Source organism: Xenopus tropicalis, chromosome 4 (assembly GCF_000004195.4).
Source record: "Xenopus tropicalis strain Nigerian chromosome 4, UCB_Xtro_10.0, whole genome shotgun sequence".
NCBI lineage: Eukaryota > Metazoa > Chordata > Amphibia > Anura > Pipidae > Xenopus > Xenopus tropicalis.
This window is the reverse complement of record NC_030680.2, coordinates 149680320-149703856: the sequence shown is the minus strand read 5'-3', so window position 1 is coordinate 149703856 and position 23537 is coordinate 149680320. Positions and strand designations below refer to the sequence as shown.

Genomic DNA, 23537 nt, shown 5'->3' with positions numbered 1-23537 from the left:
TCATCGGATCAGGGACCACACGGGCTCATTGAAGGTGGGCATATTGGGGGGAATATTGGCCACCTTTAGTTTCCCTTGAAATCCCTCCTCTCCTCAGAGCCCTGTGACAATACCAAACGCCCCCCCACCCCGGCCCCCTCATCCATATATTTATCTTCTTTATTCTAGAACCTAAAATCCCTCCTCAGATTCTAATTCCCATTCACAGCGTCTGTAACAAGAACCTCAACTCCAGATCCCATGTTTGTTCCTTTTTGAAACACGGATAAACAACACCCCCCCCCCAAGTCCACACCCTCCTGGCTGGTCCTGGGAATGTGGTGTCAGCTGACAGGTCTGTTCCACTCAACGTGCTGATGAATTGGGACACCTAGTAGCATCTAATACATTGCATATGTTTGCTTATCTGTTAATATATTTTACATGGCAGATCCATATATATGAGGCTGACAGGTCTGGCCCGAGACCAACAAGAAGAGACTTTTTCTTCATTTATTGGACGAGACATCCCATAATAACCGGGGAGTGTTAGTCACAATGCAATAGCGTACGTATGAGCCATTTCCCCCGCACCTCATTACCTCCCCGCTCATTGACATCCAAGGGGCTTAGTTAATAGAGTGAAAATATATTAATGAAATGATATCATAACATGGTTACAGGCGGGACGGCAATAACTTGCCTATAACGGGAAAAACACTTCGGAGAATAATCATGGAAATGGGGGGAGGGGGGGGGTGATGTCCCTGTCCGGAATTGAACATGAAGCTTCCACATGGGACATTCATCTCCCTGTACATTGGGATTGCTCAGCTGTAGGATGAACTACAACTCCCAGCCTCCCAGAATTACGTTTGGACTGGGGTGTGCAAGGCTACCCCTGGGGCCCCCAAGCCAGGGTCGGACTGGGGGGTACAGGGGCCACCGGTCATGCTGCCAAAGGGACCCCACACCCCCCTGGGTGCCCTGGCCACGTCCCACGCATGGGCCCCCTCCCGCCTCCCTAACCCCCCACAGGGGAGCACCGTCAGGGGCCAGGTCTGGGCCACTGGGGCCCACAAGGGCCGGGCCCACCGGGTTTTTTCCCGGTGCCCCGGCGACCCAGTCTGACCAGTCTGACCCTGCCCACAGCCCCTCACAGGGTCTAGGATAAACTACAACTCTCAGCCTCCCAGAATTACGGTTGGGCTGGGGTGTGCAAGGGTACCCCTGGGGCCCCCAAAGCCATGGTCGGACTGGGGGGTGCAGGGCCCACCCCCCTGGGTGCCCTGGCCACGTCCCTCACATGGGCCCCCACCGTGTAAGTGATGCATCAGGGGAGGGACACCGTCAGCCGGGGGAGCACCGTCAGAGGCCAGGTCTGGGCCACTGGGGCCCACTGGGTTTTTTCCCAGTGCCCCAGCGGCCCAGTCTGACCCTGCCCACAACCCCTAACAGGGTCGGACTGGGGGTGCAGGGCCCACCGGGGATCCCACCACAGGGGCCCCTCACCTCCTCAAGGGACCCCAACTCCCTCCCCTGGGGGCACATACTGCGTCGGGATAGGTGGAGCCCTGGAGCACACAGCAGGGATAGGTTCTGGGCCAGGGCCCACCAGTACAGCTCACTAGGCCCAGTTGGGTCATTTAACCCCTGAAATACCAATGGCAAGGGCTTTCGGCTGTACACATATAACACCTGTATACTGTGCCTACTGTATTAACCCCTTACCGACCTAATGGGCATTGTGCTTAAGGCGGAGCTTACTGGCTGATGCGGATTGGGCAGAGTTTAATGGAAGCCGAGGCTCCGGTGTCATATTTGCACCAACCAGGGCAGGAACCCAACATTGGGGTTAGTGACCTGAAAGGATAGAAGGACTGCAGGCTGCAAATATATCACTTAATGCAATGGTTTCTATATACAGAGACCCCCCCCACTCTATAAACCAATGTCTTACCCATGACCCATAATGCCCCAGTGTATTTCCTATACCCCAAGAGCTAACACTTCCCCATATGATGTGCCTGAGACTGAATATTTCTAAGCAGGGAAAGGGGCAGAATTGTTGGATGTTGGAGGGGGAGATTCCCGGCCTGTCCATGTTTAGTCTATGGGGGGGGGGATTAAATGTACCCGATGAGCGGAATTACCCCCCCATGAACCACTTTATACTGATCCAGAGTCTCTGAATCGGTTCAAGACAAACATTCTGTGTATCTACTGGGTTTAAATAAACAACTCTGTATCCATTCATCTAAGGGTCACTTTCCCACTGATCCAAACACTGATTTTTCACCCCATTCCTTCAGGTTAATCCTTCCCCAGTATTTGTGTTGGTGATAGCCTGTACAGAGAGATACCATAAAACTATGGCACATAGGGATTCCCCTGTACTAAGCACAATTCAGCAGGAACAGCCCCCTAAGTTTGCCCATAGCCTGTACAGAGAGATACCATAAAACTATGGCACATAGGGATTCCCCTGTACTAAGCACAATTCAGCAGGAACAGCCCCCTAAGTTTGCCCATAGCCTGTACAGAGAGATACCATAAAACTATGGCACATAGGGATTCCCCTGTACTAAGCACAATTCAGCAGGAACAGCCCCCTAAGTTTGCCCATAGCCTGTACAGAGAGATACCATAAAACTATGGCACATAGGGATTCCCCTGTACTAAGCACAATTCAGCAGGAACAGCCCCCTAAGTTTGCTCATAGCCTGTACAGAGAGATACCATAAAACTATGGCACATAGGGATTCCCCTGTACTAAGCACAATTCAGCAGGAACAGCCCCCTAAGTTTGCCCATAGCCTGTACAGAGAGATACCATAAAACTATGGCACATAGGGATTCCCCTGTACTAAGCACAATTCAGCAGGAACAGCCCCCTAAGTTTGCCCATAGCCTGTACAGAGAGATACCATAAAACTATGGCACATAGGGATTCCCCTGTACTAAGCACAATTCAGCAGGAACAGCCCCCTAAGTTTGCCCATAGCCTGTACAGAGAGATACCATAAAACTATGGCACATAGGGATTCCCCTGTACTAAGCACAATTCAGCAGGAACAGCCCCCTAAGTTTGCCCATAGCCTGTACAGAGAGATACCATAAAACTATGGCACATAGGGATTCCCCTGTACTAAGCACAATTCAGCAGGAACAGCCCCCTAAGTTTGCCCATAGCCTGTACAGAGAGATACCAGTAAATACTGAGAGGAGTTGGACAGAGATAATTATACTAACGAGAAGGAAGGGTCAGAGAGTGCCCCCCCCCCCCCCCTGTGGGATAGTCTTGGGCCCAGTAGCTCAGAACTGAGAGCCCAGTAATGAAGCTGCTTGGAGATTCTCATAGCAAATCTCATTGGCAGAACTTTTATGACAAGTCTGAAGCCCGAGAGCTTCTCTCATCCCTCTCATCCATAAATCACTCCCCCCCCCCCCCCCCGCCCAACCTATCAGCCAATGGAACGATTCATACACTGCCTGTGTCAGTCCATAGAAGCAACAGATCCGCTCCAGTCTCGGGGGGATGATAATACTGAGGGGAAATTTATCTCTGTCTCTCCCTGATTTATTTACTCTGCAGCTCTGTATTCCACTTAATGGGGAGTTTTATTGTCTGTCTGTCCCTTTCCCTTCCCTGCACTGCTGGTTCTGACTCCTGATACAACTCCCCAATATCCATTCATTCCTCATTCTCACTGGGTTTATAGTTATGTGTAACTGTCACTGTGTCTGTCCCTTTCCCTTCCCTGCACTGCTGGTTCTGACTCCTGATACAACTCCCCAATATCCATTCATTCCTCATTCTCACTGGGTTTATAGTTATGTGTAACTGTAACTGTCTCTGTCCCTTTCCCTTCTCTGCACTGCTGGTTCTGACTCCTGATACAACTCCCCAATATCCATTCATTCCTCATTCTCACTGGGTTTATAGTTATGTGTAACTGTCACTGTGTCTGTCCCTTTCCCTTCCCTGCACTGCTGGTTCTGACTCCTGATACAACTCCCCAATACCCATTCATTCCTCATTCTCACTGGGTTTATAGTTATGTGTAACTGTCACTGTGTCTGTCCCTTTCCCTTCCCTGCACTGCTGGTTCTGACTCCTGATACAACTCCCCAATACCCATTCATTCCTCATTCTCACTGGGTTTATAGTTATGTGTAACTGTCACTGTGTCTGTCCCTTTCCCTTCCCTGCCCTGCTGGTTCTGACTCCTGATACAACTCCCCAATATCCATTCATTCCTCATTCTCACTGGGTTTATAGTTATGTGTAACTGTCACTGTGTCTGTCCCTTTCCCTTCCCTGCACTGCTGGTTCTGACTCCTGATACAACTCCCCAATATCCATTCATCCCTCATTCTCACTGGGTTTATAGTTATGTGTAACTCACTGTGTCTGTCCCTTTCCCTTCCCTGCACTGCTGGTTCTGACTCCTGATACAACTCCCCAATATCCATTCATCCCTCATTCTCACTGGGTTTATAGTTATGTGTAACTCACTGTGTCTGTCCCTTTCCCTTCCCTGCACTGCTGGTTCTGACTCCTGATACAACTCCCCAATATCCATTCATCCCTCATTCTCACTGGGTTTATAGTTATGTGTAACTGTCACTGTGTCTGTCCCTTTCCCTTCCCTGCACTGCTGGTTCTGACTCCTGATACAACTCCCCAATACCCATTCATCCCTCATTCTCACTGGGTTTATAGTTATGTGTAACTGTCACTGTGTCTGTCCCTTTCCCTTCCCTGCACTGCTGGTTCTGACTCCTGATACAACTCCCCAATATCCATTCATTCCTCATTCTCACTGGGTTTATAGTTATGTGTAACTGTCACTGTGTCTGTCCCTTTCCCTTCCCTGCACTGCTGGTTCTGACTCCTGATACAACTCCCCAATATCCATTCATTCCTCATTCTCACTGGGTTTATAGTTATGTGTAACTGTCACTGTGTCTGTCCCTTTCCCTTCCCTGCACTGCTGGTTCTGACTCCTGATACAACTCCCCAATATCCATTCATCCCTCATTCTCACTCTATATATATACCATCAAAGCTTTCCATGTTTATAACTTTATGGAAGTTATTAGAGTTTTGTCCACCAACAAGCTATTTAGGAGCCCCACAGATCCCTGCTGAGAGATAGAGACCAGTTACGCAGATAGGGGGGGTAGTTACGCAGATGGGGGGTAACTTCATAGCTTTTCTGCCCGAGACCCCAGGATGTAGCGCAGAAATCTCCCAAGCGACGCCGTAAATCTTCAATGGCTTCCTGCTCAGAATAATACGGGGGGGAAAGTCGTGTTCCCTGTTTCATTGCTCACACAGCGAAGCCCTAAAATAAGAAATTTAAAGAATTTTTTTCTTTGCTTTGAAGACGCGTGAATGTAGGAACATAGAATATGGGCCACTAAAAAGTGTCATAAACTACAAGCAGCTTGACTTTCTCCCTGGCCAAGGGATAATCTGTGTTGCATTATGGATCATAAATCACAATTGAGTTGCACATTTCCATGTAGCCGGCCGGCTGTGGGTTCCCGGCCACGGATTTTCCACTTTCTCTGTGTTTATAACATCGTCTTATAAAATAGAGATTTTTGCCCTTATTCTACTTGCTGAAATAAAGGGGGGGGGCAGTGGAACATTGAGAAAAAAACTATATACAAACCCTATAATTGTACACAGGCTTCGTTAGCCGCCCCAAACCATAAACTCGGGGTTTTGCTGAAATGAGATATTGTGCTGATTCCCTGAAATGTTATTCGGAGAGAAAGAGGCGCAGAGCAAAGCTCCGTATGGAACCGCACAGAGTTGTGTCTGTAATGTGTAAAAAACACTCAATAGATACATATATGTAATATATATACTGTATATCTTCTGTGAGCTGTGCCACTGTGACAGAATGCTCTGTTATACAGATAGCTAGAATCTCAGCCATAAAGCAGGGCAGGACTGCTGCTTACAATGGGGGGATCAGATAGGATCTGTGCCACTGTGACAGAATGCTCTGTTATACAGATAGCTAGAATCTCAGCCATAAAGCAGGGCAGGACTGCTGCTTACAATGGGGGGATCAGATAGGATCTGTGCCACTGTGACAGAATGCTCTGTTATACAGATAGCTAGAATCTCAGCCATAAAGCAGGGCAGGACTGCTGCTTACAATGGGGGGGGATCAGATAGGATCTGTGCCACTGTGACAGAATGCTCTGTTATACAGATAGCTAGAATCTCAGCCATAAAGCAGGGCAGGACTGCTGCTTACAATGGGGGGGGATCAGATAGGATCTGTGCCACTGTGACAGAATGCTCTGTTATACAGATAGCTAGAATCTCAGCCATAAAGCAGGGCAGGACTGCTGCTTACAGTGGGGGGATCAGATAGGATCTGTGCCACTGTGACAGAATGCTCTGTTATACAGATAGCTAGAATCTCAGCCATAAAGCAGGGCAGGACTGCTGCTTACAGTGGGGGGATCAGATAGGATCTGTGCCACTGTGACAGAATGCTCTGTTATACAGATAGCTAGAATCTCAGCCATAAAGCAGGGCAGGACTGCTGCTTACAATGGGGGGATCAGATAGGTTCTGTGCCACTGTGACAGATTTATATATATATTCTATATGTAATGGGGTATTTGCTGTCCCAACATTAAGCGTTTGCAGCCTTTTTAATGTTAACGCCACTTCATAAATCCAGCCCTTGAAACATCGCACATTATCTAAATATCTCAGTAGTGAATGAAGAAAACATTTGCCTGCTGGAACGCAGCGAATACGCGGAATACTTAGCCGAAAAAGCGAGACACGATCCTTCGGGGAGACCGTAAACAAGAGAAATGAAATTTCACATGATAAATGTGCCGGCGCAGGAATCACGTGCGTCACAACGGCCAATGGGAATTCATCAGTGGACGTCAAGTATCCGCATTCCCACTAAAAGCAACAACTAAAAGGGCAATTCTCCAATGTATAAGATCATTTTATATAAAGGAAGAATTCCAAATATTGGGCAAGGAAGCTTAGCTGGCTGTCAGGGAAATGCCTTCGGGGATACAGGAAAGCGAGCAAACTTTCAGTACATTATAGAATGGCCTATTCCTAGCAACTTTGCAGTTGGTCTTCATTGTTTATTTGTTATAGTTTTTTAATTATTTGCCTTCTTCTTCTGCCTCTTTGCAGCTTTCAAATGGGGGTCACTGACCCCGGCAGCCAAAAACTCTGTGAGGCTCCAGTTTTATTGTTATATCTATATCTGTTATACCTATTATCTTTACATTTAGTCCCTCTCCCACTCATTTTCCAGTCTCTCATTCTAACCACTGCCTGGTTACTAAGGTAAACAATACCCTAGCAACCAGATAGTAAAATACGACACTGGAGAGTGAAGAAAAAGTGAAATAAGTGAAAAACCACAAGAAAACCAATTGCAAATTGTCTCTGGCCACGAGTGTAGTTAATCTAAAGGTGAACAACCCCTTTAGAAATGCAACTCCCAACTCCCTCTAAAGCCATTAGTTTGGGCTTTTCCATCCATTAGATTATTGATATAGTGGGGACAATAAATATGATTTTAGTTTCCGTTTTTGTAGAAATATGAATTGATGAATGTAGAATTATTTAATTAAACCTCCAGTCCCAGAAGGGACACTCTAGGTCAGGGTTCCAAACCTCTGGTGAACTACACAAGCATGAAAAATGTTCTTTGGGGATACCAAATGCAAATAAGAGCTGTGATTGGCTATTTGGTAGCCCCATAGGGACTACTGGCCTACAGGAGGCTATGCTTGGAGTAAAACTAGGGAAACCAGGCAGGACTCACTGAGATTGACGTAGCGAATGGCAATCTTCGATCTCTATGTCATAGCCCTGTCCCGTGATGTCACCATCCACCCCCTGAACCAACATTCAAATCCGTGATTGTATTTAGATTCCTTTGATATCAACTTTATTGTATCGCTTAATTTTTGCTCATGACTTTGCAGAACGTTACTCAAAAGTGGAAACCATCAGGTTGAGCAACCTGGTCATTTATCTGGTCGCCAACATCTGAAAGGCCATTTAACATTAATACCTGATCTAGGTCAGAGTCCTGGGAGATTCTATGGAAGAAGAAATGTAGGAACGTAAGAAATAATCCAGACCTTCCTGGGTGTTACCCACCAAGATGGTGGCTAGAAGAAGAAGAAATGTAGGAACGTAAGAAATAATCCAGACCTTCCTGGGTGTTACCCACCAAGATGGTGGCGAGAAGAAGAAGAAATGTAGGAACGTAAGAAATAATCCAGACCTTCCTGGGTGTTACCCACCAAGATGGTGGCGAGAAGAAGAAGAAATGTAGGAACGTAAGAAATAATCCAGACCTTCCTGGGTGTTACCTACCAAGATGGTGCCGAGAAGAAGAAGAAACATAGGAACGTAAGAAATAATCCAGACCTTCCTGGGTGTTACCCCCCAAGATGGTGCCAAGAAGAAGAAGAAACGTAGGAACGTAGGAACGTAAGAAATAAGCCAGTCCTTCCTGGGTGTTACCCACCAAGATGGTGCCGAGAAGAAGAAGAAACGTAAGAACGTAAGAAATAATCCAGACCTTCCTGGGTGTTACCCACCAAGATGGTGCCGAGAAGAAGAAGAAACGTAGGAATGTAAGAAATAAGCCAGGCCTTCCTGGGTGTTACCCACCAAGATGGTGCCGAGAAGAAGAAGAAATGTAGGAACGTAAGAAATAATCCAGACTTTCCTGGGTGTTACCTACCAAGATGGTGCCGAGAAGAAGAAGAAACGTAGGAACGTAAGAAATAATCCAGACCTTCCTGGGTGTTACCCACCAAGATGGTGCCGAGAAGAAGAAGAAACGTAGGAACGTAAGAAATAATCCAGACCTTCCTGGGTGTTACCTACCAAGATGGTGCCAAGAAGAAGAAGAAACGTAGGAACGTAAGAAATAATCTAAACCTTCCTGGGTGTTACCTACCAAGATGGTGCCGAGAAGAAGAAGAAACGTAGGAACGTAAGAAATAATCCAGAGCTTCCTGGGTGTTACATACCAAGATGGTGCCGAGAAGAAGAAGAAACGTAGGAATGTAAGAAATAAGCCAGTCCTTCCTGGGTGTTACCCACCAAGATGGTGCCGAGAAGAAGAAGAAATGTAGGAACGTAAGAAATAATCCAGGCCTTCCTGAGTGTTACCTACCAAAATGGTGCCGAGAAGAAGAAGAAACGTAGGAACGTAAGAAATAATCCAGACCTTCCTGGGTGTTACCTACCAAGATGGTGCCGAGAAGAAGAAGAAACGTAGGAACGTAAGAAATAAGCCAGTCCTTCCTGGGTGTTACCCACCAAGATGGTGCCGAGAAGAAGAAGAAACGTAGGAACGTAAGAAATAAGCCAGTCCTTCCAGGGTGTTACCCACCAAGTTGGTGCCGAGAAGAAGAAGAAACGTAGGAACGTAAGAAATAAGCCAGTCCTTCCAGGGTGTTACCCACCAAGATGGTGCCAAGAAGAAGAAGAAACGTAGGAATGTAAGAAATAATCCAGACCTTCCTGGGTGTTACCTACCAAGATGGTGCAGAGAAGAAGAAGAAACGTAGGAACGTAAGAAATAAGCCAGTCCTTCCTGGGTGTTACCTACCAAGATGGTGCCGAGAAGAAACAGAAATGTTGGAGCGTAAGAAATAATCCAGACCTTCCTGGGTGTTACCTACCAAGATGGTGCCGAGAAGAAGAAGAAACGTAGGAACGTAAGAAATAATCCAGACCTTCCTGGGTGTTACCTACCAAGATGGTGCCGAGAAGAAGAAGAAACGTAGGAACATAAGAAATAAGCCAGTCCTTCCTGGGTGTTACCCACCAAGATGGTGCCGAGAAGAAGAAGAAACGTAGGAACGTAAGAAATAAGCCAGTGCTTCCTGGGTGTTACCCACCAAGTTGGTGCCGAGAAGAAGAAGAAACGTAGGAACGTAAGAAATAATCCAGACCTTCCTGGGTGTTACCCACCAAGATGGTGCCGAGAAGAAGAAGAAACGTAGGAACGTAAGAAATAATCCAGACCTTCCTGGGTGTTACCTACCAAGTTGGTGCCGAGAAGAAGAAGAAACGTAGGAACGTAAGAAATAATCCAGACTTTCCTGGGTGTTACCCACCAAGATGGTGCCGAGAAGAAGAAGAAACATAGGAACGTAAGAAATAAGCCAGTCCTTCCTGGGTGTTACCCACCAAGATGGTGCAGAGAAGAAGAAGAAACGTAGGAACATAAGTAATAATCCAGACCTTCCTGGGTGTCACCCAACAAGATGGTGCTGAGAAGAAGAAGAAGAAACGTAGGAACGTCAGAAATAATCCAGAGCTTCCTGGGTGTTACCTACCAAGATGGTGCAGAGAAGAAGAAGAAACGTAGGAACGTCAGAAATAATCCAGGCCTTCCTGGGTGTTACCTACCAAGATGGTGCAAAGAAGAAGAAGTAACATAGGAACATAAGTAATAATCCAGACCTTCCTGGGTGTCACCCAACAAGATGGTGCAGAGAAGAAGAAGAAACGTAGGAACGTAAGAAATAAGCCAGTCCTTCCTGGGTGTTACCCACCAAGATGGTGCCTCTGAGGTTCCATCTCAAGCAGAGAACAGTAGAAACCGATACTCCCCTCAGAGTGCATCATTGCAAATATACTTTAAAGAAAATCGCCATCGTTAGGTGTATTATCACATCATAATTTCTGTTGAATTCAGCAGCATTCTTTTCTTCTTTTTTTCTAATGTTGCAGGTCATCCGAAACAACTGCTTCCACAGCCGACCAATCTGCGTTCCAGATGTGCCTCTTTCGTGGGACGCTACGGTGGAAGGAAACAGACACGGAACCCAAAAAAAAAAAAAAAAAAGAAAGAGGAACATCTGAAATGTTTGGAGGCCGGCACCAAAAAATGTTCCTCTCTTGCACTTTGCATCAGGCCGCTGGGATCTGGGAATGTCATTGAAGGAAAAAATAAAAGGAGGAAAGTTCTTTAAAACAGTCAGAAGCTAATGCTGACAGGCTGCAGATCACCTTCTTGGCAACGCTCTTTAAAGAGACTTGATTTATTCTTCTGGCCGACGACCATCAGTTAAAAAAAATTAAAAAAAAAAAAAAAACACAAATACCGAATATATTATGATTACTTTTTTTTTCCACAATAAATTTGAAGGAGCTCCCAGACTTATCACGTTGATATCAGGATCTGTCTCCTCGAATACTGGAGGTATCGGCTGAATGATTCATCTTATAAAGGAAACATCGGTGGAGAGGTATTTGGTCTCCTCCGTTACAGTCTGTGCCGGGAGTGGAATCATTTAGCGTTTACTTTTATTTCCCTCTTTGTTTTTGCTTTGATTTTTTCGAGCTCGGAGGTCCCTAGTTGGAGGTACAGCTCTTACGCCTTCTCTAGCAGTTTCACGGTTCTGGAGGAACATCTGCTGGAATTTATGGTGTGGTTCAGTCACCTCCTGGTGTGCCCAGGTGTCAATGTGCCTTTCCTTGGGGAGGAGAATGAGGTTCTTGGAAGGGGCTTATTGATGCTCCCACCACTTCAGATATCAATTAGCAGAACATTTAATTCAATAAAACTGCTTTAGTTTGACCCAAAGTCCTTCATTGGTAAATAATGGACAGGACAAATCAACTACAAGTCAAGTCTTTGTAGTTGGCTAACTTCATGCTGATCTAGGAAACCTACTGAAGATCTGCAGACCTACTGAAGATATCTGTTAACAGGGCCTTTCCTTGGGGGGGAGAATGAGGTTCTTGGATGGGGTTTATTGGTGCTCCCACCGCATTAGGTGCCTTAACTTCAGATATCAATTAGCAGAACATTTAATTCAATAAAACTGAAATGAGATGCTTTAGTTTGACCAAAAGTCCTTCTTTGGCAAATAATGGTCATGGCAAAGCAACTACAAGCCAAGTCTTTGTAGTTGGCTAACTTCATGCTGATCTAGGAAAGGGCTTATTGGTGCCTCCACCACCCAAGGTCATCTGCAGACCTACTGAAGATATCTGTTAACAGGGCATTTCCTTGGGGAGGAGAATGAGGTTCTTGGATGGGGCTTATTGGTGCTCCCACCACATTAGGTGCCTTAACTTCAGATATCAATTAGCAGAGCATTTAATTCAATAAAACTGAGCTGAGATGCTTTAGTTTGACCCAAAGTCCTTTGGAAAATAATGGTCATGGCAAAGCAACTACTAGCCAAGTCTTTGTGGTTGGCTAACTTCATGCTGATCTAGGAAGGGGCTTATTGGTGCCTCCACCACCTAAGTCCCCTTGGGACCTACTGAAGATATCTCTTAACAGGGCATTCAATTCAATAAAGCTGTGTGTTCAGTCACCTCCTGGTGTGCACAGGTGTCTATGTGCCTTTCCTTGGGTAGGAGAATGAGGTTCTTGGATGGGCCATATTGGTGCTCCCACCATATCAGGTGCCTTAACTTCAGATATCAATTAGCAGAACATTTAATTCAATAAAACTGAGCTGAGATGCTTTAGTTTGACCCAAAGTCCTTCTTTGGCAAATAATGGTCATGGCAAAGCAAATAAAAGCCAAGCCTTTGTAGTTGGCTAACTTCATGCTGATCTAGACCTACTGAAGATCTGCAGACCTACTGAAGATATCTGTTAACAGGGCCTTTCCTTGGGGAGGAGAATGAGGTTCTTGGATGGGGCTTATTGTTGCTCCCACCACATCAGGAGCCTTAAATTCAGATATCAATTAGCAGAGAATTCAATTCAATAACACTGATCTGAGATGCTTTAGTTTGACCCAAAGTCCTTTGGCAAATAATGGTCATGGCAAAGCAACTACTAGCCAAGCCTTTGTAGTTGGCTAACTTCATGCTGATCTAGGAAGGGGCTTATTGGTGCCTCCACCACCTAAGTCCCCTTGGGACCTACTGAAGATATCTGTTAACAGGGCATTCAATTAAGTTGTGTGGTCAGTCACCTCCTGGTGTGCACAGGTGTCTATGTGCCTTTCCTTGGGGAGGAGAATGAGGTTCTTGGATGGGGCTTATTGGTGCTCCCACCACATCAGGTGCCTTAACTTCAGATATTAATTAGCAGAGCATTCAATTCAATAAAACTGAGCTGAGATGCTTTATTTTGACCCAAAGTCCTTCTTTGCAAATAATGATCATGGCAAAGCAACTACTAGCCAAGCCTTTGTAGTTGGCTAACTTCATGCTGATCTAGGAAGGGGCTTATTGGTGCCTCCACCACCTAAGTCCCCTTGGGACCTACTGAAGATATCTGTTAACAGGGCATTAATTTCAATAAAGCTGTGTGTTGAGATGCTTTAGGTAGGCAAGGTGGTCTTCTTTTGTAAATAAAGACCAAGCAAAGGAATAAAGTATCCCAAACTCAAAAAAAGTTTTATCCAAATATCTATGTTAAGGCAGGCATAAAGTTTGGGATACTTTATTCATTTGGTTTGTAGATACAGTATGCCCTTTAATCTGGAGGTAGTATCCTATTAACTCTGGTCCTTTTTGATTGGCCTCTTATGACCTCCATTACAAATAAATTGAGAATTAAATAATGACCAATGTCAAGTAACCACCAACCAAGTCTTTGCAGTTAAGGACTACACGGATCAGTTAGGATTTCAGATCTTTACAAGATATTATACATTGAAAATAATATGAGCATTGTATCGGTAGAGCTAAGGAAGCATTGGAGGAGGAGTTTTTGTACATTTGGCCAATCTTTCTTGGTAGTCTGGACATAAGGTTTGGCTTGTTTGCTCTGAGGAACCACCAAGACCAGTTGGGTACAGATTCAAGCAGAATTTATTCAGTCTCCTAGACGCTCTTGAAGACCCTCTTGGAGGACAATGAGGTCCAGATTTGGGGTGGCCTATTGTTTTTGACCTGGATATTTATTCAAAGTATGGCTAATACAGCGTTTTTATACTTATGGTTTGGATGGAACCCTTCCACCAGAAGAAAATCTTAATGAAACCTACTGTACTTCTGTTACTGAAGAGGTTTTTTTAAGACACAATGTGTTCCGCAGAAACGTTCCAATCTATAGATTTGTCTAATTGGCCTTGGCTGAATTTACGTATCGAAATAACCCCCCAAGCTCTACCGGTGATACGGCGTTGGTGTGGGACCATCCAATCTGACATAATTATGTCTGTGATTACAGGAAAGGAGAAAAAAAAGCCAGAGACTGATTGGGCATTCTAAACTGCATCCAACATATAAATAAGTCCCTCTCTTGAGGGGAAACATCTTAGCAGAAAGACGGAGGGGGAAAAGATGCTGACTTCACCAAATCTGTTACGCATTGTGCAACCAAAACTCCTGATCAATATGAAAACAGGAGCAAAACTAAAAACAGATGTGAAGTAGAAAATCAGCCTGGGCCCCGGGATCATATTCTGCTCCTACGTTGCCTGATGAGAAAGGTTTCTTTATTTTGGGTTCATAATAGGGAATTATCTAATTACTAAAGCAAATTGGAGACGTTCACTTCCTTTGGCCACGGATACTCTCCTCCCAAAATGAAGCCCATTGAATGGCAGAGGTTTATGTAGAACATTAATTAGAATTTCCATCAATCATTTTTCCTTTATGTTCATAAAGTCACCAAACCTCCCCATCCCCACAGACACTTAGGGGGTGATTTATCATAGAAACATAGTAAGTTAGGTTGAAAAAAGACACACGTTCAACCATAATGCCTATATATAACCTGCCTAACTGCCAGTTGATCCAGAGGAAGGCAAAAACCCCATATGAAGCCTCTCTAATTTGCCCCAGAGGGGAAAAAATTCCTTCCTAACTCCAAGATGGCAATCGGACCTGTCCCTGGATCAACTAAGAGCTATCTTCATGGAAGACGAACCAAGGGAACCAAAACTGACCCAATGGAGAGCCCATATTGTTGCACTTTATTATGATCCTTGCACTCAAACAAACTCTGACACTTCCATGTGGTTGCCATTGCATCCATCCTACATCTTCTCGTGAACCTACTCCCTCACTTGCTAAGAAGCCATCCAACCCCTTCTTAAAGCTATATCAACGGTCGAGTTTGAATGTCTGGTATTTCGTAAGTTCAAAAAACTCAAATGTAAAAATTCACCGTGTAAAAGCTTACGAGTTTCTATAGAAGTCAATGGGAGTTGTCTATAGACCAAGTCCAGCCATATTCCTTATTAATAAACAAGCGACCATTCGATATGTGAGTTTATTCGATTTCTAAAAACAAACTCGAAAACTGATAAATAAACCCGTTAGACAAGCCCTAATAAATGTTAGCCTCGGCCCAAGGATGGGTCATTTACCAACACAAGCTCAGTGTGCAAAGTGCAATTGTTAGATGTAAATCTCCATGGTTTTTTTTACCCATAATGCAGTGTTTATTTCCCATAATACCATTGGGACATAATGCCACACCCTGAGTAGTGTCCACAATTGCACCCCATGCATTAAAATGGACACAACTGTGCTTGAGTTTTGGCACAAATTTGGCATTTTCAGAGTGTGGGTCCTTCCAGAGTCCATGATCAAAATGGCGCCTGGATCTGATTCACTTGGGGCATGGCTGGTGTGCCAATTGGGTGCAACTACCTGTGAGAACCACCAGGCTAGGGTTGCATGTAGCTCCATGGTTGCCCAGTGTCAGTAGGTTCACCAGAAGATGTAGGATGGACCCAATGGCAACCACATGGAAGTGCCAGAGTTTGTTTGAGTGCAAGGATCATAATAAAGTGCAACAATATGAGCTCTCCATTGGGTCAGTTTTGGTTCACTTGGCTCTTCTTCCATGAAGATAGCTCTTAGTTGATCCAGGGACAGGTCTGATTGCCATCTTGGAGTCAGGAAGGAATTTTTTCCCGTCTGCGGTTTCAGATGGGCTTTTTGCCTTCCTCTGGATCAACTGGCAGTTAGGCAGGTTATATGTAGGCATTATGGTTGAACGTGATGGACGTACGTCTTTTTTCAACCCAACTTACTATGTTACTATGTAAGTATGAGGAAGGGAATGGCAGAAACCAGAAGTGGAGGGTATAGAACAAGGGGAAAAATGGGACAGAAAATGGAAGAACGGAACAGAAAGTAGCAAAAAGGAGGAGCAGAAATATAAAGTAAAACAAAGTCATAAGAAATTATAGATCTTCTAAAATAAGGACAGTAAGAGAAAGGGGGATACAGCAGTGAACCCAAAAATAACTGATGGAATTTGTTTATAGGGGGCTCCCTAATGGCCAGGCGTGTTATTAGCCCCCTCTGGAAATATCACCAAATATTTAGCTCATAGCCCCCCCACTTTGGGAAAGGGAGTCCGGTAATTTGGGTCAAACAACGTGTTTGTACAACTAAACACTGCACAGAATTCTCTTCATAAAAAGGGACAAATCCTCAGATTCTTTACAAATCCCTCCTAAAACCCGTGTTTGCAGTGTAGTCGTGATCCCCCCCGTTTCCATTTTACTCACCCCGAGCTCAGTTGTTTTAGGCAGAAGCCGCTGTCACTACAATGTATAAATCATTTTCCGCGCCGCTGACACAGTCCTGCCCCCAGGATCAGATCATTGGAGGGTTCACCTCCTTTATTTGGTTTCGCAGCATTCCCGGGGACAATGGGTGCCTTCCCACAGATGATGAATGTGGGGATTTACCATGCAGATGGTTCTATGATAACTCTCTCTCTCTAATCAAACTGTTGTGGCTGTTCCCGCTGCAGCTGTGCCTGTATTATTCCATATTCACCCAGCCAAAGCCTGTCAGTGATTAGCAGGGAGTTGTAAGGGGATTAAAACGCTAAAGGAAGGGATAAGGAAGGATGTAGCCGGTCTGTATGGGAACAATGGAGTGTAATGCGAGGGGGAAAGTGCAAGCTGTAACGGTAGCGCCTTCACTGAAGCTGCAGATAGTAATTATAGAATAGAATTCCATAAAACAAACACATAGACATATAAAAGATATTGGCCCTTTAATATTGAGGAATTTTTGGAATTCACAAGGCTCCGATTCCGGCCAAATCCAGTCTGGGGGCTGTAATGCCCCTCCAACCACCCCACGGCACTGCTTTGCTTCTTATCATCAGCTCAGGGTAAAACACTAGCTATCTTGCTCACTGGTACCCAACACCCTGCTGGTTGTTAGGGTCAATTTACGCTAGCAACAAGGCAGTGGGCTGAGTGGCTGAGTGAGTATATAATGAGTGAGTATATAATCGCCTTCCTAGGGTCAAACTGGGAGATGTAGAGCCCAGGGGCCACTATGGCCCCCCACACCCCCTGCAGGGGTCCCTACCACCCACCTAAACCCCTCCCTTGGCCTGATGGGGCACCCAGGCCGGCCTTGAACCCCTCCTGTGTAAATCCAGTGGCCAAGTTGGGGGTTGGGGGAAGTGAGGGGCAGGAAGGCAATTTTAGGCAGACTGGGGGTGCAGTTAGGGCCTAAATACAATGTTACTCGGTCGTTGCCAACCATCACTTACCCCGGGTCACTTATAGGATTTCGAATTTCAGGATTTAGAAAGGCAATATAGAAAAGCAAATATGATTTGGAAAAGAATTGTGAAATTAAAAAAAAAAAGTTGAAAAATTAATTAAATATCAATGTCTACATTTTAATTCTAAGATATTTTTTTCTCTTAGCGGTTGATTTATCAACCAAATTTTTTTTTTTTCTCAATTCGAGTTTTTTTGCTCTTTAAAAAAACTCGAATTCGAGTTATGGTTCCAAATCACGATTGTCTGGAATTTATCAAGTGCAAAAAAAACAGAATGTAAAAATGTGCCGCCTATAAGCTAGCGAGTTTCTATAGGAGCCAATGGGAGGAAAGTCAGGCCGTAATCTCAAACTACAATTTTTCGAGCTCGTAAACTCGAAATATTCAAGATATTCGAGTTTTTTTTTCGAACGGGTTTTCCTTATTAATAAATAAGCGACCAATCGAAATGTGAGTTAATTCGACTTTGAGAAACAAACACCCCCTGGGGTCCCGCCCCCCCATGGTGCCCCCGCCACGCCCCCAACAGGGGCCACTGCCCGATTTTTTATACCAGATATAGATAAAGTTTTTGGGCACAATTAACGATTTTTGCCTTTTTTTTTTTTTTCAACAAGAATAATCTGCCGTAAGAAAATCAGAAACGCAAAACGCTTTACAGTAATAATTTTTTTTTTTTTTATTATTTTATAGTCTATCTTTCAACGATGGCGTCGGCCACGTACCTCTCGGCGGCATTTTTTTTTTTTTTTTTTAAAGCCAGTAAAAATATACAAATCAAATTAGGGCGACACAATATGTACATTACATGTACAAGATACAAAGAGAAGAACATAGATTTACATTTCTTGATGACAAGTAAAATATTTTACATTAAATAATTCCAATGTATAGTCTGGATTGGTAAAAATTAAATCTCTTTTTAAAAAAAAAAAAAAAAAAAATTCTGCTAAAATATAAATATTTGTTGTGGCATGAAGGCAAGTACGGCGGTGTAATCATCATTCTTCATAAAGGGATGGAAAAAATTGATTTTTGATTTTTCCTTGTATTTTTTTAGGGTCATTTTTGGGGGGAGGGAATTCAGTTTGGACTTTAATTTAAATTTTTTGTTTTTGTTTTTTTTTTTAAATAATGCCCTTTTTGTACGGAAACAGGGGATGAAAAGAATTGTTTCAAGTGCATTATATCGTAGCGTGTGAAACCTTAGTACCTTGACCATGACTATGTGCTTTAAATTACTTATAAAGAACCCCAAGAAAACCTGACACCAAATGAATAAGAAATTCTAAAAAAAAAAAAAAATTCATAAAATGTCAAAAAGGATTTTTTAAAATAAAAATCCTAAAAATGTCTATATGTGAAAAAAAAAAAAAAAAATTCCCCTAAGTATATGTGTAAATAAATACATTTAATTACTGGCAGTATTAAAGAATATATATATATATTTATATACATATTGTCACAAAAAAAACAGAAAAGCTTTGAAATAGAAAACAGCAGACCACGATATCCCATAAATGTGACCTCCATGTATTTTAGGTATTTTTGAATAATATGTAAAATATGTGATTTTTTTTTCCCGCTCTGTATCGTTCAGATGGATTTAGAATAAAGAGAAACGTGTCCTTCCAAGCTTGTCCCGTCGTCAGAATAAAATCAGTATATTTTGCCCGAAAACAGTGTGCAAATTAGTGGACTTTTGGGAAATAAAGTTCTACAGGAATTATAGACGTTTAATCTGTAAGTTTTTGGATCATAGGAGCCCCCCAACTTGTATTGAAAGTCTGGGAACTTCCCTAAACATTACAGAATTCAATTTATAATCCTGGGGATTAGGGGAGCCCCCAACTTGTATTGATGGTGTATGAGCCTCCTAAAAGCAATTCAGAAGAGCCCCCGTTTTTACTGATGGTCCATGAACTCTCAAAAATGAATAATAGAACTTAAACCTATGCTTCTTGGTCTCAGAGGAGCCCCCAACTTTGACTGAGGGTCTATAAACCCCCTAAAAACCAATTACAGAATTTCAATCTATAATAGGATCAAGGGAGCCTCCAGCTTGGACCAAAGGTCTATGTAACTCCCAAAAATAAATTACAGAACTTTAATCTATATTTCTTGGGATCAGAAGAGCCCCCATTTTTTTTTGATGGCCCATGAACTCTCCAAAAATTAATAACAGATCTCAAACCTATGCTCCTTGGTCTTAGATGAGCCCCCAACTTGGACTAATGGTTTATGTGCCTCCCAAAAATGAATTAGAGAACTTTAATCTATAGTCCTTGGGATCAGAAGAGCCCCCAACTTGGACTGATGGTCTATGAGCCCCCTAAAAACCAATTACAGAATTTCAATCTATAATAGGATCAAGGGAGTCTCCAACTTGGACCAAAGGTCTATGTACCTTCCAAAAATAAATTACAGAACTTTAATCTATACTCATTGGGATCAGAAGAGCCCCCACTTTTTACTGATGGTCCATGAACTCTCCAAAAATGAATAATAGAACTTAAACCTATGCTCCTTGGTCTCAAAGGAGCCCCCAACTTAGGTTCAGGGGAGCCCACAAATTGAACTAAAGGTCTACGTACCTCCCAAAAATAAATTACAGAACTTTAATCTATACTCATTTGGATCAGAAGAGCCCCCACTTTTTACTTATGGTCCATGAACTCTCCAAAAATTAATAAAATAACTTAAACCTATGCTCCTTGGTCTCAGAGATGCCCCCAACTTGGACTAATGGTCTATTAACCCCATAAAAACCAATTAAATAATTTCATTCTAGAATACTTAGGATCATGGGAGCCCCCAACTTGGACAGGAGGTCTATGTACCTCCCAAAAATAAATTTCAGAACTTTAATCTATACTTGGGATCAGAAGAGCCCCCACTTTTTAATGATGGTCCATGAACTTTTCAAAAACCTATGCTCCTTGGTCTCAGAGTAGCCCCCAACATGGAGTGATGGTCTATGAGCCCCCTAAAAATCAATTACAGAGTTTCAATCTATAATACTTAGGATCAGGGAAGCCCCCACCTTGGACCAAAGTTCTATGTGCCTCCCAAAAATAAATTTAAGAACTTTAATCAATACTCCTTGGCATCAGAAGAGCCCCCAACTTGGACTGATCATCTATGAGCCCCCTAAAAGTCAATTACAGAGTTTCACTCTATAATACTTGGGTTCAGGGGAGCCCCCAGATTGGACTAAAGGTCTATGCACCTCACAAAAATGAGTTACAGAACTCTTGGGATCAGAAGAGCCCCTACTTTTTAATGATGGTCCATGAAACCTATGCTTCCTGGGTCTCAGAGGAGCCCCCAATTTGGACTGATGGTCTATGAGCCCCCTAAAAATCAATTACAGAGTTTCAAGCTATAATACTTAGGATTAGGGGAGCCCCCCCCCCTTGAACTAAAGGTCTATGTACCTCCCAAAAATGACTTACAGAACTTTATCCAGTACTCATAGGGATCAGAAGAGCCCCTGATTTTTACCGAGTGCCCTATAAATATATCATAGAATTGCAATCTATACTGCTTAGGATCGGAGAATCCCCCCAACTTGTAGTAAAGGCTTATGAGCCCCTCAGACGTTAGTATGGAAAATAATGACATCTTTATGCCAAGCAGGGAGCTTAATTCTCTCTTTCTGTCCAATCCCACGAGAACACGGACTGAGTTACCACCACCGAAAATGGTCCGACCGTTACCCCATGACCAATTAAGCTCCGATTTCCATAAATGCCTTTAGCCCTTTCTCAATCATCAGAGATGTCTCCTAGCGGACATCTAAGACCTGATGCCAATATTCCTTACCATTAGAATGCAGTAAGGAGGGGGGGGGTATCTCTTTTCACAGGGTATAAGCTTTTAGGATGACGTCACTACGTAACCAGAAAATAGAAAGCTATGTGTCATGATTTATAGACAGAATGGAACCAACGTGCTTTTCAGATCACTGCGAAGAGAACACCAAAAGTCCACGTGACCTCCTGGATAACTCCAACCTCCAGTTTTGTCTTTCCACCCTACGGCCACGCAATTTGCCCCAAGTCTCTCCAATTAGCGTTAAAAGTCTTTATCTCTGTAAATAAATATCCTCAGTTCATTTTATTTATTTTTCCCTTTGTTTCTTTATATTCCAGGCAGGTTGTTTGAAACCGAGGAGTAAGTGGACCCAGAAGCAACTCCCGTGTGATCTCTATAAATAAAAAAAAGGCGATATTTGATATAGGTCCTAAAGGTCTGTGCGTGGGGGCTTTACTTGCACGCGAACTGGTCGACGACTTCGGTGCACTTTTTGCATTTGACGTAGCAGCACCAGTGGAACTTGCAGTGACACCGCTCAGTCTGTACCGTTTTGAACTGGTCGTAGCCCCTTCCACAGCACATGAGCTCACAGCCGTCCATCCCCTCCGAGGTTTTATTGCACAGCCGGCCCTGGGTCCCCAAGGATCCGGTGCTTTCATTGTGCACACAGTAATCCGGGCTGGGGTCGATGTAAATCAGATCGTTCATCGTGGGCGAGTTGAACTTGTTGTTGACTTGCACCAACTTCCCTCGAGTGTTCAGCTTCATGGCCGCCGCGCTGTCGTACTTCTCCTTTAATAGATCCCCTACCTTGCGGAAGTCCGCCAGCTGAAGCCAGCAGGTTTTTAGGCTACAGGAACCGGATACTCCGTGGCACTTGCAGGCAACGTCGGCCAAGGTACTTACTGCCTACAGGAAGAGATGGAGAAAAGGAAAGGGGGTTAGCAATCATTCCTAAAGGGGAATTGACTAATATAAATATGAGACAATGAGAAGACCCTGGCCATAACCCTCATCCCCTCAAACCCTCATTTCCTCTGGGTCTTAGTTGTGTTATTATTGTTTGCCACCACCTCAGTGGATATCACTGTACCCCAGGGGAACGAGAAGAAGTAATATCACAATATGCAGTCACATCAAGGTGACATCTCCTGATGGCAAAGAGGAAAAAGTACAAACATGAAGCCAAAGCCAAGTAGTGTTCAGAGTTACAGAACTTTAATCTATTATTCTTGGGATCAGAAGAGCCACCACTAATGATGGTCCATGAACTCTCCAAAAATTAATAACAGAACTTAAACCTAAGCTCCTTGGTCTCAGAGGAGCCCCCAACTTGGACTAATGGACTATGTGCCTCCCAAAAATGAATTAGAGAACTTTAATCTATAGTCCTTGGGATCAGAAGAACCTCCAACTTGGACTGATGGTCTCTGAGCCCCCTAAAAATCAATTACAGAATTTCAATCTATAATAATTAGTATCAGGGGAGCCCCCAAATTGGACTAAAGGTCTATGTACCTCCCAAAAATAAATTACAGAACTTTAATCTATACTTGGGATCAGAAGAGCCCCCACTTTTTACTGATGGTCCATGAACTCTCCAAAAATTAAACCTATGCTTCTTAAACATAGGTCTCACCACTGTGAAGTGCTCCATGGACTCAAGCTTCCCTTTTGGCACATCTAGGGAGCTTTATTCTGTGTCACTGTTGGTCTGTTCAGCACTTCGGTGGCAGTAGAACAGAAAACCATCCTTAGGACGTGGTCATCCAAGAAGCTGAATTTCTACTAGGATCTATATTACCCTTTGCATTATTTCCTCAGGGTGGACTTGCTTTGACTTGTATGATATTCCAACCCCCTAACCTAAATATGTTGGGAGCACTTTAGGCAAGTAAAGGCGACTTGTTTGGATGATACTGAAGAACCCCAGTCCCAAGCTAAACCTTTGGAAGCTCTAGCTGAACCATGGTAGGAACCAAGGGGATTGACTAATATAAATATGAGACAATTAGGAGGTCCTGGCCACCACCCTCTTCCCCAAATCGCTATAGGAAACTTTCCTATGGGTCTTAGTTGTATTATTATTATTTTCCACCACCTTAGTGGACATCACTGTACCCCAGGGGAACGAGAAGAAGAATTATTACAATATGCAGTCACATCAAGGTGACATCTCCTGATGGCAAAGAGGTCTACTTGGAGTTGACAAAGTACATACATGAA

At 43.8% G+C, this 23537-nt stretch overlaps 1 protein-coding gene across 2 annotated transcripts in view; it reads right to left on the bottom strand.

Annotated features, from left to right (window-relative positions):
• Positions 1-18146: 18146 nt before the first annotated feature.
• Positions 18147-23537, bottom strand: part of wnt5a (Wnt family member 5A) — a 35334-nt gene continuing 29943 nt past the window's right edge. For both annotated transcript variants that reach the window (XM_031901260.1, XM_004914179.4), the window contains exon 5: positions 18147-22220. In XM_031901260.1, the coding sequence (XP_031757120.1) occupies positions 21762-22220 (459 nt within the window). In that variant the 3' untranslated portion in view covers positions 18147-21761. The remainder of the gene's footprint in view (positions 22221-23537) is intronic.